This window comes from Oncorhynchus kisutch, linkage group LG26 (genome assembly GCF_002021735.2).
Source record: "Oncorhynchus kisutch isolate 150728-3 linkage group LG26, Okis_V2, whole genome shotgun sequence".
NCBI classification, from domain to species: Eukaryota; Metazoa; Chordata; class Actinopteri; order Salmoniformes; family Salmonidae; genus Oncorhynchus; species Oncorhynchus kisutch.
Genome location: NC_034199.2, coordinates 47,259,720 through 47,274,887, shown reverse-complemented (window position 1 = coordinate 47,274,887; position 15,168 = coordinate 47,259,720). Strand labels below are relative to the sequence as shown.

Genomic DNA, 15,168 nt, shown 5'->3' with positions numbered 1-15,168 from the left:
TAATTTGAGCGTTCTGTTAATTTGAGTGTTCTGTTAATTTGAGCGTTCTGTTAATTTGAGCGTTCTGGTCATTTGAGCGTTCTGTTAATTTGAGCGTTCTGTTAATTTGAGCGTTCTGGTCATTTGAGCGTTCTGGTCATTTGAGCGTTCTGTTAATTTGAGTGTTCTGTTAATTTGAGCGTTCTGGTCATTTGAGCGTTCTGTTAATTTGAGCGTTCTGGTCATTTGAGCGTTCTGTTAATTTGAGCGTTCTGGTCATTTGAGCGTTCTGTTAATTTGAGCGTTCTGGTCATTTGAGCGTTCTGTTAATTTGAGCGTTCTGTTAATTTGAGCGTTCTGGTCATTTGAGCGTTCTGTTAATTTGAGCGTTCTGGTCATTTGAGCGTTCTGGTCATTTGAGCGTTCTGTTAATTTGAGCGTTCTGTTCATTTGAGCGTTCTGGTCATTTGAGCGTTCTGTTAATTTGAGCGTTCTGTTAATTTGAGCGTTCTGTTAATTTGAGCGTTCTGGTCATTTGAGCGTTCTGTTAATTTGAGCGTTCTGTTAATTTGAGCGTTCTGGTCATTTGAGAGTTCTGTTAATTTGAGTGTTCTGTTAATTTGAGCGTTCTGTTAATTTGAGCGTTCTGTTAATTTGAGCGTTCTGGTCATTTGAGCGTTCTGTTAATTTGAGCGTTCTGTTAATTTGAGCATTCTGTTCATTTGAGCATTCTGTTAATTTGAGCGTTCTGTTCATTTGAGCGTTCTGTTAATTTGAGCGTTCTGTTCATTTGAGCGTTCTGTTCATTTGAGCGTTCTGTTCATTTGAGCGTTCTGTTCATTTGAGTGTTCTGTTAATTTGCTTCACGTTCGTTTAGAAATGGACCAAGGTGCAGCGTGCTAGCCGTACATTTAACTTTTATTTAAATGACATTGAAAAAACAACAAAATAGAAAAAAAATCTAACGTAAAGCTACATGCAGAAAGCAACTACACACAAACAAGATCCCACATTCTGAGGTGGGAAAAAGGGCTGCCTAAGTATGATACCCAATCAGAGACAACGATAGACAGCTGCCTCTGATTGGGAACCATACCTAGCCAACAAAGAAATAGACAACCTAGAATGCCCACCCAAATCACACTCTGACATAACCAAATAGAGAAATAAAAACGCTCTCTAAGGTCAGGGCGTGACAATTCGAGCGTTCTGTTAATTTGAGCATTCTGTTAGTTAGAGCGTTCTGTTAATTTGAGCATTCTGTTAATTAGAGAGTTCTATTAATTTGAGGGTTCTGTTATAGCGTTTTGTTAATTAGAGCATTCTGTTAATTTGAGCATTCTGTTAGTTAGAGCGTTCTGTCCATTTGAGCATTCTGTTCATTTGAGCGTTCTGTTAGTTAGAGCGTTCTGTTATTAATTTGAGCGTTCTGTTCATTTGAGCATTCTGTTCATTTGAGCATTCTGTTCATTTGAGTGTTCTGTTCATTTGAGTGTTCTGTTCATTTGAGGGTTCTGTTCATTTGAGGGTTCTGTGAGTTAGAGCATTGGAAATATATCTACTCCCAAATATTTCAAAATGGGAAAAAAATGAGTTTCCATAAGTAGTCCTCCATCGGCGTCTTGAGAGGCAGTAGGTTTGATGTGCTTTGATTAATTTTAGAAATACAAATCAAATCATATCTAATTGTATATGTCACATTATCAGAATACAACAGGTGTAGAACCGTGAAATGCTTACCTACACAGTAAATGTATCTGAGTAAATTTGACTCAAAGTGAAGACAATTTTACTCTACAAAAGATAACATTTAGTCCCAGTCTAAATAGAGTAAAAATGACTCTTGTTGCAGAGTTCAATTTTCAGGGTTATTTCTACACTATTCACTGTTTATATGTAACTCTACAAACTATAATTTACTCAATTTACAAACATGGAAACAACTCTACTGCAAATTCACTTAATATAGAATTGAATATTATCTGTGTACAAGCCCTTAACCAACAATGCAGTTCTAGAAATAGAGTTAAGAAAATATTGACTAAATAAACTAAAGTAAAAAAAATCAAGTCAATCAAAAATTAACACAATAAATGTACATAACAAAACGAGGCAATATACAGGGGGTACATGTACCGAGTCAATGTGCAGGGATACAGGTTACTCAAAGTAATTTGTGAAGTGACTAAGTGACATTGAGATGAAACTGAATTTATGTATGGTCTTCAATGCGTTTGGGAGTGATTGGGATACATTGTCTAGATATAGTAAAATGTCCTCTGTATATAATGAGATCACTAGATCACTAGATTTGAGGTAAATCTGTGTTATTTCCTTTGATTGACAAATTGCCTGGTGCCAGGGGTTCCATGGATAATAAGAATAGCAAAGGAGAATTTGGATCGCCTTGTCTGTTGCTTTTATTGATTATGAATGGAGCAGAGCAGATATTGCCTGTAATAACCAAGGCTGAGGGATTGGCATATTGTAAAGACCGACGCTGGAGTAGAGAAGCAGGTACGGGGAGTCATGCATATTCTTAGTACCATTTGAAAGGAAACACTTTGAAGTTTGTGGAAATGTGAATTGAATGTAGGAGAATATAACACAATAGATCTGGTAAAGAAAATACAGAGAAAAAACCAACTGGTCTTTTTCTACCATCATCTTTGAAATGCAAGAGAATGGTCATAGTTAAAGCCATCACTCTGGTTGCAATTCCGCTAGTGTCCGCAAAAGGGCAGCCGTGTATGTGCAAAGTTTCAGACGGATAACTTCAAAAATGAGTGAACAACAACACTTTTAGTGTGAAGTCCCCAGGTACATTTGGGCAAATCGTGAAGAAGACATTCACATTCATATTCCATTTTTCTGCAAGAATATCATCAAATCTGTATACTTGGACTTTGATTGAGCTTTTCCAGTATTCCAAGTATTAGTAGCCATATTATAAGTTCAACACTTGCAAAACAACCAGTTTGTCACGCCTTGGTCTTGGTGTTTTGTGTTTTCATTATATATTTTGGTCAGGCCAGGGTGTGACATGGGTTTACGTGTTGTGTTTCTTATTGGGGTTTTATAGGATTTGGGATTGCTAGGTTTAGGGGTGTGTCTAGTTAGGCTTGGCTGCCTGAGGCGGTTCTTGATCAGAGTCAGGTGCTTCTCGTTGCCTCTGATTGGGAACCGTATTTAGGTAGCCTGAGTTCGCTTTGTCTTTGGTGGGTGATTGTTCCTGTCTCCGTGTAGTTTCACCAGATAGGCTGTAATTAGGTTTCACGTTCCGTTTGTTGTTTTTGTATTTATTAGTTATTTCATGTATCGTCACCATTTCCTCATTAAAGATCATGATTAACCACCACGCTGCATTTCGGTCCGACTCTCTCTCAACAAACGAAGAACGCCGTTACACAATTTTCATAACTTCATAATTCATTATTTGACAAAGATACAGTTGTTCAAGTGATGGTTGCCCGCGCTATGAAGGCATTGCTCTCTAACCAAATATGGTGTCCTATAGGATACACTACACCCCTAATGAAATAATTAAGTCATGTTACCTTCTAGGATCTCTGAGGAATAGATACGAACGTGATTTGACTCGTTCAAACAACGTTTAGGGTGAGATTTTCACAGATTCCTTTCTTTGCAAATTGAATGAGTGGAAATACAAAACAGATTGTGCATGCTATATGGATCTTTTTAGGAAAATATGAAAATTGATTTTATCTAACAAAACAACACTTCATGTTATCTCTGGGACCCTTTGGATGATAAATCAGAGCAAGATTTCAGAATGTGAGAGGTGAATTTATCAAACCTATCGCGGTGATAAAAGTGTTTTGTTATTAGGAGCTCTCCTCAAACAATAGCATGGCATTTTTTCGCAGTAATAGCTACTGTAAATTGGACAGTGCAGTTATATTAACAATAATTTAAGCTTTCAGCCGTTATAAGACACTTATATGTACCGACATTTGTTGTTTCTCTAAAATCTGCGATCGTGACACAAGGCACTGCATGATTTACAACTGTCCCGTTGATGGAATGAGTTATTTTATGATTTACGGGTCTTTATAGAAGCAGGATGATATTTGATTAATTGGGGTTCAGAAATTTGAAGTTGGCATTAGTAAGTGTGGTGGTCAGACAAGCTCATTTTATTGATTAAAGAAATTAACCTGCTATTGTTCCTTGTAACACAGTGATTGATTAATTGGGGTTCTGATAGTAATTCCCCCTGTTTCAGATACAATAGTTAATAAATCAGCTAATTGATCATTACAGCTAATTGATCATTACTGTGTAGCTTGTTGGCCAGTAAACAACTGGGACGATTTCCATGGAGGTAATGGTTGAGTCTAACTCGATGGATTGGCAAATTCTGCTCTCTGTCTTATCAATAAATTAGGTTCTGTCTTGACTTTGACTAACCAACTACTGAACTGACTTGCCTGGTTAAATAAAGGTAAAATAAATAAATAAAAACCTTATCTGAAAATAATGTTTGTTGATAAAACCTTTGATAGAATCCGATTTTTTTATTTATTGATCATTATGAACTTATTTAGTTCTATTTCAAATTGATCACAGAAAGTAAGATTTGGTAGTGATGAAACGTTGAAATGCCGTCTTGTGGCCCTTTTAGGAGATTCCGACATTTTAAGTTGTCAGTACTAAGTGTGGTGGTCAGACAAGCTCATTTTATTGATTATATAGTGCATGTGAACGTTCCACACCTTAATGTGATGTTATATGTTGACAATTATTTGAATTTGAATCCCATTAATTCATAGTTATTTTGCAAAAGTAAGCCAGCAGAAAGGCACACGTTTCAATGTATGCCATGTGACCCTTGTCTTTACCTGTCTTTCTCTCCGTCCCTTACGTTGTTTAGCTGAGACCAGCGATGCCGCCGCGGCCTGAATCCAGCCCCTGTCGGGACATGAAACCAGAAAACATCATTAACCTGTTTGATGCTGCTGCTGCTCCTAACATCAGTGTTACGTCCCCAACACAGGTACAGCCTGTTCTCTTTTCCTTTATCACGTCATGCCTGACTCATTACCCTAACCCTTACTCTACCCTAAACCTACCCTAACCCGTACTCTACACTAAACCTACCCTAACCCGTACTCTACACTAAACCTACCCCTACTCTACCCTAAACCTACCCTAACCCGTACTCTACACTAAACCTACCCCTACTCTACCCTAAACCTACCCTAACCCGTACTCTACACTAAACCTACCCCTACTCTACCCTAAACCTACCCTAACCCTTACTCTACCCTAAACCTACCCCTACTCTACCCTAAACCTACCCTAACCCTTACTCTACCCTAAACCTACCCTAACCCCTACTCCACCTTAAACCTACCCTAACCCTTACTCTACCCTAAACCTACCCCTACTCTACCCTAAACCTACCCTAACCCTTACTCTACCCTAAACCTACCCTAACCCCTACTCTACCCTAAACCTACCCTAACCCCTACTCTACCCTAAACCTACCCTAACCCCTACTCTACCCTAAACCTACCCTAACCCCTACTCTACCCTAAACCTACCCTAACCCCTACCCTAACCCTTACTCTACCCTAAACCTACCCTAACCCGTACTCTACACTAAACCTACCCTAACCCGTACTCTACACTAAACCTACCCCTACTCTACCCTAAACCTACCCTAACCCGTACTCTACACTAAACCTACCCCTACTCTACCCTAAACCTACCCTAACCCGTACTCTACACTAAACCTACCCCTACTCTACCCTAAACCTACCTACCCTAACCCTTACTCTACCCTAAACCTACCCCTACTCTACCCTAAACCTACCCTAACCCTTACTCTACCCTAAACCTACCCTAACCCCTACTCCACCTTAAACCTACCCTAACCATTACTCTACCCTAAACCTACCCTAAACCCTACTCTACTACCCTAAACCTTACTCTACACTAAACCTACCCTAACCCTTACTCTACCCTGAATGTACCCTAACCCATACTCTACCCTAAACCTACCCTAACCCCTACTCTACCATAAATCTACCCTAACCCTTACTCTAACATAAACCTACCCCAACCCCTACTCTACTCTACCCGAAACCTACCCCTACTCTACCCTAAACCTACCCTAACCCCTACTCTACCCTAAACCTACCCTAACCCTACCCTAACCCTTACTCTACCCTAAACCTACCCTAACCCCTACTCTACCCTAAACCTACCCTAACCCTTACTCTACCCTAAACCTACCCTAACCCCTACTCTACCCTAAACCTACCTGAACCCCTACTCTACCCTAAACCTACCCTAACCCCTACTCTACCCTAAACCTACCCCTACTCTACCCTAAACCTACCCTTTCCCTTACTCTACCCTAAACCTACCCTAACCCTTACTCTACCCTAAACCTACCCTAACCCCTACTCTACCCTAAACCTACCCCTACTCTACCCTAAACCTACCCTAACCCCTACTCTACCCTAAACCTACCCTAACCAATACTCTACCCTAAACCTACCCTAACCCCTACTCTGCCATACATCTACCCTAACCCTTACTCTAACATAAACCTACCCCAACCCCTACTCTACTCTACCCTAAACCTACCCCTACTCTATCCTAAACCTACCCTAACCCCTACTCTACCCTAAACCCACCCTAACCCTTACTCTACCCTAAACCTACCCTAAACCTACCCTAACCCCTACTCTACCCTAAACCTACCCTAACCCTACCCTAACCCTTACTCTACCCTAAACCTACCCTAACCCCTACTCTACCCTAAACCTACCCTAACCCCTACTCTACCCTAAACCTACCCTAACCCTTACTCTACCCTAAACCTACCCTAACCCCTACTCTACCCTAAACCTACCTGAACCCCTACTCTACCCTAAACCTACCCTAACCCCTACTCTACCCTAAACCTACCCTAACCCTTACTCTACCCTAAACCTACCCTAACCCCTACTCTACCCCAAACCTACCCTAACCCCTACTCTACCCTAAACTTACCCCTACTCTACCCTAAACCTACCCTAACCCCTACTCTACCCTAAACCTTCCCTAACCCCTACTCTACCCCCAAACCTACCCTAACCCTTACTCTACCCTAAACCTACCCGAACCCCTACTCTACCCTAAACCTACCCTAACCCCTACTCTACCCTAAACCTACCCCTACTCTACCCTAAACCTACCCTATCCCTTACTCTACCCTAAACCTACCCTAACCCTTACTCTACCCTAAACCTACCCTAACCCCTACTCTACCCTAAACCTACCCTAACCCCTACTCTACCCTAAACCTACCCTAACCCCTACTCTACCCTAAACCTACCCTAACCCCTACTCTACCCTAAACCTACCCTAACCCCTACCCTAACCCTTACTCTACCCTAAACCTACCCTAACCCGTACTCTACACTAAACCTACCCTAACCCGTACTCTACACTAAACCTACCCCTACTCTACCCTAAACCTACCCTAACCCGTACTCTACACTAAACCTACCCCTACTCTACCCTAAACCTACCCTAACCCGTACTCTACACTAAACCTACCCCTACTCTACCCTAAACCTACCCTAACCCTTACTCTACCCTAAACCTACCCCTACTCTACCCTAAACCTACCCTAACCCTTACTCTACCCTAAACCTACCCTAACCCCTACTCCACCTTAAACCTACCCTAACCATTACTCTACCCTAAACCTACCCTAAACCCTACTCTACCCTAAACCTTACTCTACACTAAACCTACCCTAACCCTTACTCTACCCTGAATGTACCCTAACCCATACTCTACCCTAAACCTACCCTAACCCTACTCTACCATAAATCTACCCTAACCCTTACTCTAACATAAACCTACCCCAACCCCTACTCTACTCTACCCGAAACCTACCCCTACTCTACCCTAAACCTACCCTAACCCCTACTCTACCCTAAACCTACCCTAACCCTACCCTAACCCTTACTCTACCCTAAACCTACCCTAACCCCTACTCTACCCTAAACCTACCCTAACCCTTACTCTACCCTAAACCTACCCTAACCCCTACTCTACCCTAAACCTACCTGAACCCCTACTCTACCCTAAACCTACCCTAACCCCTACTCTACCCTAAACCTACCCCTACTCTACCCTAAACCTACCCTTTCCCTTACTCTACCCTAAACCTACCCTAACCCTTACTCTACCCTAAACCTACCCTAACCCCTACTCTACCCTAAACCTACCCCTACTCTACCCTAAACCTACCCTAACCCCTACTCTACCCTAAACCTACCCTAACCAATACTCTACCCTAAACCTACCCTAACCCCTACTCTGCCATACATCTACCCTAACCCTTACTCTAACATAAACCTACCCCAACCCCTACTCTACTCTACCCTAAACCTACCCCTACTCTATCCTAAACCTACCCTAACCCCTACTCTACCCTAAACCCACCCTAACCCTTACTCTACCCTAAACCTACCCTAAACCTACCCTAACCCTACCCTAACCCTTACTCTACCCTAAACCTACCCTAACCCCTACTCTACCCTAAACCTACCCTAACCCTTACTCTACCCTAAACCTACCCTAACCCCTACTCTACCCTAAACCTACCTGAACCCCTACTCTACCCTAAACCTACCCTAACCCCTACTCTACCCTAAACCTACCCTAACCCTTACTCTACCCTAAACCTACCCTAACCCCTACTCTACCCCAAACCTACCCTAACCCCTACTCTACCCTAAACTTACCCCTACTCTACCCTAAACCTACCCTAACCCCTACTCTACCCTAAACCTTCCCTAACCCCTACTCTACCCCAAACCTACCCTAACCCTTACTCTACCCTAAACCTACCCGAACCCCTACTCTACCCTAAACCTACCCTAACCCCTACTCTACCCTAAACCTACCCCTACTCTACCCTAAACCTACCCTATCCCTTACTCTACCCTAAACCTACCCTAACCCTTACTCTACCCTAAACCTACCCTAACCCCTACTCTACCCTAAACCTACCTGAACCCCTAGTCTACCCTAAACCTACCCTAACCCCTACTCTACCCTAAACCTACCCCTACTCTACCCTAAACCTACCCTTTCCCTTACTCTACCCTAAACCTACCCTAACCCTTACTCTACCTAAACCTACCCTAACCCCTACTCTACCCTAAACCTACCCCTACTCTACCCTAAACCTACCCTAACCCCTACTCTACCCTAAACCTACCCTAACCAATACTCTACCCTAAACCTACCCTAACCCCTACTCTACCATAAATCTACCCTAACCCTTACTCTAACATAAACCTACCCCAACCCCTACTCTACTCTACCCTAAACCTACCCCTACTCTATCCTAAACCTACCCTAACCCCTACTCTACCCTAAACCCACCCTAACCCTTACTCTACCCTAAACCTACCCTAAACCTACCCTAACCCCTACTCTACCCTAAACCTACCCTAACCCTACCCTAACCCTTACTCTACCCTAAACCTACCCTAACCCCTACTCTACCCTAAACCCACCCTAACCCCTACTCTACCCTAAACCTACCCTAACCCCTACTCTACCCTAAACCTACCCTAACCCCTACCCTAACCCTTACTCTACCCTAAACCTACCCGAACCCCTACTCTACCCTAAACCTACCCTAACCCCTACTCTACCCTAAACCTACCCCTACTCTACCCTAAACCTACCCTATCCCTTACTCTACCCTAAACCTACTCTATCCCCTACTCTACCCTAAACCTAGCCTAACCCCTAATCTACCCTAAACCTAACCCTACTCTACCCTAAACCTACCCTATCCCTTACTCTACCCTAAACCTACCCTAACCCCTACTCTACCCTAAACCTAACCCTACTCTACCCTAAACCTACCCTATCCCTTACTCTACCCTAAACCTACCCCATCCCTTATCAGAACCCAAGCAAGCTGTTACACACCAACAGAGTTGCAGTTGATATTTGGTTGATACTGTAGGTCTTCTATTGGCGACTATCCACCAAGGTTGGGGTCAATTTGGAATTGAAGTCAGTCAATTCAAGGAAGTGATATGAATTTAAAATCCCCCAATTGATCCCCCAAAATCCCCCAATTGATGTCAAACACGTTTGACATCAATAAATACCTTCTCGTTTTCAGATTACTGATAAGTTATTAAAAACAAATTAATATTGGAATTTCAGTCGAGTTTCTGAATTTGACTTGAACCCAGCTCTGCTATCCACATAAAGTGTGACTCTTGCTAATCCCGCCCTCGTTCTACTGTTAACTGTCTGTATGTATCGTATCCTTCCTTCCCATGTCAGTTTGACAGCCCTGCAGGGGCCAACCTGTTGGACATGGACCTGTCCATCCTGGCTGCACCAAGTCATGGTGGCACAGCCGTGTCCTCAGCCTCTCAGGTGGGTTGGCCCGTTCAGGCAGACGGTCAGGCAGGCAATAAGTCAAGTTGTTATCAGCTCCTATACGTGTTTGATACATGATTAGACCCTGGCCGAGCTCATGTATATTTGCGACCTGTTAGCATTTTCATCATTTCTGTTTGTTTAGACGTATGACTTTGAAATGCATGAAAGTTTTCTTCTGTTTATTTGTTGTGTTTGAGGATCTCTACCGCTTCTCTCTCTCTCTCTCTCTCTCTCTCTCTGTCTATCTCTCTCTCTGTCTCTCTCTCTCTCTCTCTCTCTCTCTCTCTCTCTCTCTCTCTCTCTCTCTCTCTGTCTATCTCTCTCTCTGTCTCTCTCTCTCTCTCTCTCTCTCTCTCTCTCTCTCTCTCTCTCTCTCTGTCTATCTCTCTCTCTGTCTCTCTCTCTCTCTCTCTCTCTCTCTCTCTCTCTGTCTATCTCTCTCTCTGTCTCTCTCTCTCTCTCTCTCTCTCTCTCTCTCTCTCTCTCTCTTTCTCTCTATCTCTCTTTTTTCCTGCTGAAGGCGGTATCATGGGACACATGGGAGGTAAGCACAGTCATCATACTCTACATTGGCCATAGATTCCCTCCAACAGGGACTGTCTAGCTGATCCAACAGCCATGAGACTGTCTAGCTGATCCAACACGGACTGTCTAGCTGATCCAGCAGGGACTGTCTAGCTGATCCAACAGGGACTGTCTAGCTGATCCATCAGGGACTGTCTAGCTAATCCAACAGCCATGGGACTGTCTAGCTGATCCAGCAGGGACTGCATAGTTAATCCAACAGTCATGGGACAGTCTTGCTGATCCAACAGCCATGAGACTGTCTAGCTGATCCAACACGGACTGTCTAGCTGATCCAGCAGGGACTGTCTAGCTGATCCAACAGGGACTGCATAGTTGATCCAACAGTCATGGGACAGTCTTGCTGATCCAACAGCCATGGGACTGTATAGCTGATCCAACAGGGACTGTCTAGCTGATCCAACAGGGACTGTCTATCTGATCCAACAGTCATGGGACTGTCTAGCTGATCCATCAGGGACTGTCTAGCTGATCCAAGAGTCATAGGACTGTCTAGCTGATCCATCAGGGACTGTCTAGCTGATTCAACAGGGACTGTCTAGCTGATCCAACAGGGACTGTCTAGCTGATCTAACAGCCATGGGACTGTCTAGCTAATCCAACAGCCATGGGACTGTCTAGCTGATCCATCAGGGACTGTCTAGCTGATCCATCAGGGACTGTCTAGCTGATCCATCAGGGACTGTCTAGCTAATCCAACAGCCATGGGACTGTCTAGCTGATCCAGCAGGGACTGTCTAGCTGATCCATCAGGGACTGTCTAGCTGATCCATCAGGGACTGTCTAGCTGATCCATCAGGGACTGTCTAGCTGATCCATCAGGGACTGTCTAGCTGATCCATCAGGGACTGTCTAGCTGATCCATCAGGGACTGTCTAGCTGATCCATCAGGGACTGTCTAGCTGATCCAACAGGGACTGTCTAGCTGATCCATCAGGGACTGTCTAGCTGATCCATCAGGGACTGTCTAGCTAATCCAACAGCCATGGGACTGTCTAGCTGATCCAGCAGGGACTGTCTAGCTGATCCATCAGGGACTGTCTAGCTGATCCATCAGGGACTGTCTAGCTAATCCAACAGCCATGGGACTGTCTAGCTGATCCATCAGGGACTGTCTAGCTGATCCAACAGGGACTGTCTAGCTGATCCATCAGGGACTGTCTAGCTGATCCATCAGGGACTGTCTAGCTAATCCAACAGCCATGGGAATGTCTAGCTGAATTTAGGGACTGCATGATACTAACAGAATAACAAAATAGTTATTTCAGGGTTTTCTGGTTTGCTTTCGTGCCCTAACCAAACTGTTATCTTCACATCTCTGTGTTTTGTTGGGGGAAATAGTAAAGCAGAACATAAAGGGAATTGTACCTCTGACCTTCCACGATGTTACCTGGTAGCCTGAGTACCAGTCTGCACAATCATGCCAACTCCATAACAACAGCCTTCTTTGATTTGGAAAAGCTAACGATCGAAAACCTAATTGATCTTTCCTAATTGGTTTTTTCACTTTTTCGCCACATTCCCCACGTTTCAATCATCAATCTTTTTATTTATCAATTAATTAATTAATTTAATTAATTTGAATTAATTTCCTACATTTCTATTATCCCCGATAAATGGCCCATTGCCATGGAAACCTTGCCTGACCCGGTTCTTGGTCACTATGGCTTCCTATGGCCTATTATACCCCATTTCAATGCCCCCATCCCGTACCTTCGCCTCTTAACCCTCGCCCCTGCCCCTTACCCCTCACCCCTTCCCTCTGCCCCTACCCCCTTGCCCATGCCCATTGCCATGGAAACTCTGGCTCTAAACCTGGTCTCTATGGCTTCGAATGGGTTCCTCATACCAATGGACATGCCCCATTCTGCCCATTTAATTGCCCCACCCCAACCCCTCGCCCACCTAGCCTGAGGAAACTCCTGCTCCACCAGAGGAGCCCCAGGGCTGGGATGATGACGGTACCCTGCCGGTGCGTGCTGCTGGCTGGGATGATGACGGTACCCTGCCGGTGCGTGCTGCCGGCTGGGATGACGACGGTACCCTGCCGGTGCGTGCTGCTGGCTGTGGGGATGACGGTACCCTGCCGGCGCGTGCTGCCGGCTGGGGGGATGACGGTACCCTGCCGGTGCGTGCTGCTGGCTGTGGGGATGACGGTACCCTGCGGTGCGTGCTGCTGGCTGTGGGGATGACGGTATAGCTGCCACCACAGCAGGCTGGGATGACGATGGCTCTCTGCCTGTGAGGGTGGATGACTCCTGGGGGGATGATGGTGTTGCTGATGCCACTGCTTCCCCCTGCCGTGGCCGAGTCTGAGGCTGCTGGCTGGGATGATGATGAGGAGGGGGTGCCCCAGGTACGATGGAAAGAGTAGGATGCATCTGGAGCTGGGTGGATGCATCGGCTACAACACTGGTCTGGTGGTCTAGCAGGACAGGATGGAGGATACTGTAGTTGTAGACACATGATGGTGGAGCTCTCTGGTTCTCTCTGGTTCTCTCTGGTTCTGTCTGGTTCTTCCAAGTAGTAGTAGTAGGCAGTGCCAGGTGTCCTTTGAAAAATAGGTATTCTGACCACAATGGGACTTCCTGAATAAATAAAGAGATGAAATATAGAAAGAGGGTCTTGTTTCTCCGGATCCCATCAAAATGAAATGTATCGTGGTCTTTCAGTCCGGAAAACACTGCCTGGCTGTAACAGGGGATACTTTATAGACTGGGGGTGCATTTCTAGTGACATCATGATGTGCTGTATGTGTAACAGTTCTTCTTCTCTCCGTCTCTAACAGGCTGACACACTTACGACTTCTGCAGCCCCTACAGCTGCAGCCCCTACACCTGCAGCCGCAGCACCAGAAGAGGTAAGTGGCACCTTGGTTGGTTGGTTGGTTGGTTGGTTGGTTGCTTGGTTTGTTGGTTGATTGGTTGGGTGTTTGGTTGGTTGATTGGTTGGTTGATTGGTTTGTTGATTGGTTGATTGGTTGGTTGGTTGGTTGCTTGGTTGGTTGGTTTGTTGGTTGATTGGTTGATTGGTTGGTTGGGTGGTTGGTTGGTGGTTGATTGGTTTGTTGATTGGTTGGTTGATTGGTTGGTTGGTTGATTGGTTGATTGGTTGGTTGGTTGATTGGTTGGTTGATTGGTTGGTTGACTTATTTTGTGACTTCTTTTATCACAGACCCCTGTTGTGGCAGCAGCAGCAACCAACGGGGATTCAGAGGCGGTAGAAATGCCTCCAGGATTCCTCTTCAAAGTGAGTGGGGATGATGATGATATGTGAATAAATTCTACATTGTGTAATATGTATCTATTATTTAGTAGGAGGAGGATCATTTAATTTCCTAATAGTAGGAAATCATTTGAAACTGAATTGTGCTATTTTCTTCATTGTGTTCAGGTGACCACCATGCATGACTATGCCGCTAATGACTCAGATGAGCTGGAGATGAAGGCTGGAGACATAGTGCTGGTTGTGGCCTTCGACAACCCAGAAGAACAGGTCAGTGTTCTTAGTCATAGCCTGATGGTACATTCTGTTTGTGCTTTATCAAATGCACGTCTTTATTTGTGCACGATTCTTCCAACAATAGAAGAATTAACTACATTTAATATCCTTTTTTGTGCCAGAACGAGGCTCATAGGACCGTTTCTGTAGTGTGAGGCAGCTTTGATGTACAAAAGACGTGTCTATCTCATGTCCTTAGCTACATTACAAAACAGTGTTCTTTGGCTTCCTCTTAATCCACATGATGTGTTTGTTTCAGGACGAGGGCTGGCTGATGGGGATGAAGCAGGAAGACTGGATCCAGAATAAACAGAGCTCGCTCAAAGGGGTGTTCCCCGAGAACTTCACCTCCAGGCTGTGAGAGAGGAGACGCCATATTTATTCTCCTCTGACTTCTCTCTCGTCCACAAGATCCTTTATTCTCTTCCCTCCCTCCCTCCCTCCCTCCCTCCCTCCCTCCCTCCCTCCCTCCCTCCCTCCCTCCCTCCCTCCCTCCCTCCCTCCCTCCCTCCCTCCCTCCCTCCCTCCCTCCCTCCCTCCCTCCCTCCCTCCCTCCCTCCCCCTCTCCTCTCCTCTCCTCTCCTCTTCTCTTCTCTTCTCTTCTCTTCTCTTCTCTTCTCCTCTTCTCTTCTCTTCTCCTCTCCTCTTCCCTTCTCT

General features: G+C 44.8%; 1 protein-coding gene across 4 annotated transcripts in view; it reads left to right on the top strand.

Annotated features, from left to right (window-relative positions):
* Positions 1-14,960, top strand: part of LOC109875775 (myc box-dependent-interacting protein 1) — a 40,294-nt gene extending 25,334 nt beyond the window's left edge. Inside the window, exons 12-18 of one of the 4 annotated variants that reach the window (XM_031805408.1) lie at positions 4,874-4,996; positions 10,324-10,419; positions 10,946-10,969; positions 13,799-13,870; positions 14,185-14,259; positions 14,404-14,505; positions 14,771-14,960. In XM_031805408.1, the coding sequence (XP_031661268.1) occupies positions 4,874-4,996; positions 10,324-10,419; positions 10,946-10,969; positions 13,799-13,870; positions 14,185-14,259; positions 14,404-14,505; positions 14,771-14,872 (594 nt within the window). In that variant the 3' untranslated portion in view covers positions 14,873-14,960. Of the gene's footprint in view, positions 1-4,873; positions 4,997-10,323; positions 10,420-10,945; positions 10,970-12,919; positions 13,329-13,798; positions 13,871-14,184; positions 14,260-14,403; positions 14,506-14,770 lie in introns of those variants that run through there. The other 3 variants (XM_031805410.1, XM_031805409.1, XM_031805411.1) reach the window with 3 other exon arrangements.
* Positions 14,961-15,168: the final 208 nt, after the last annotated feature.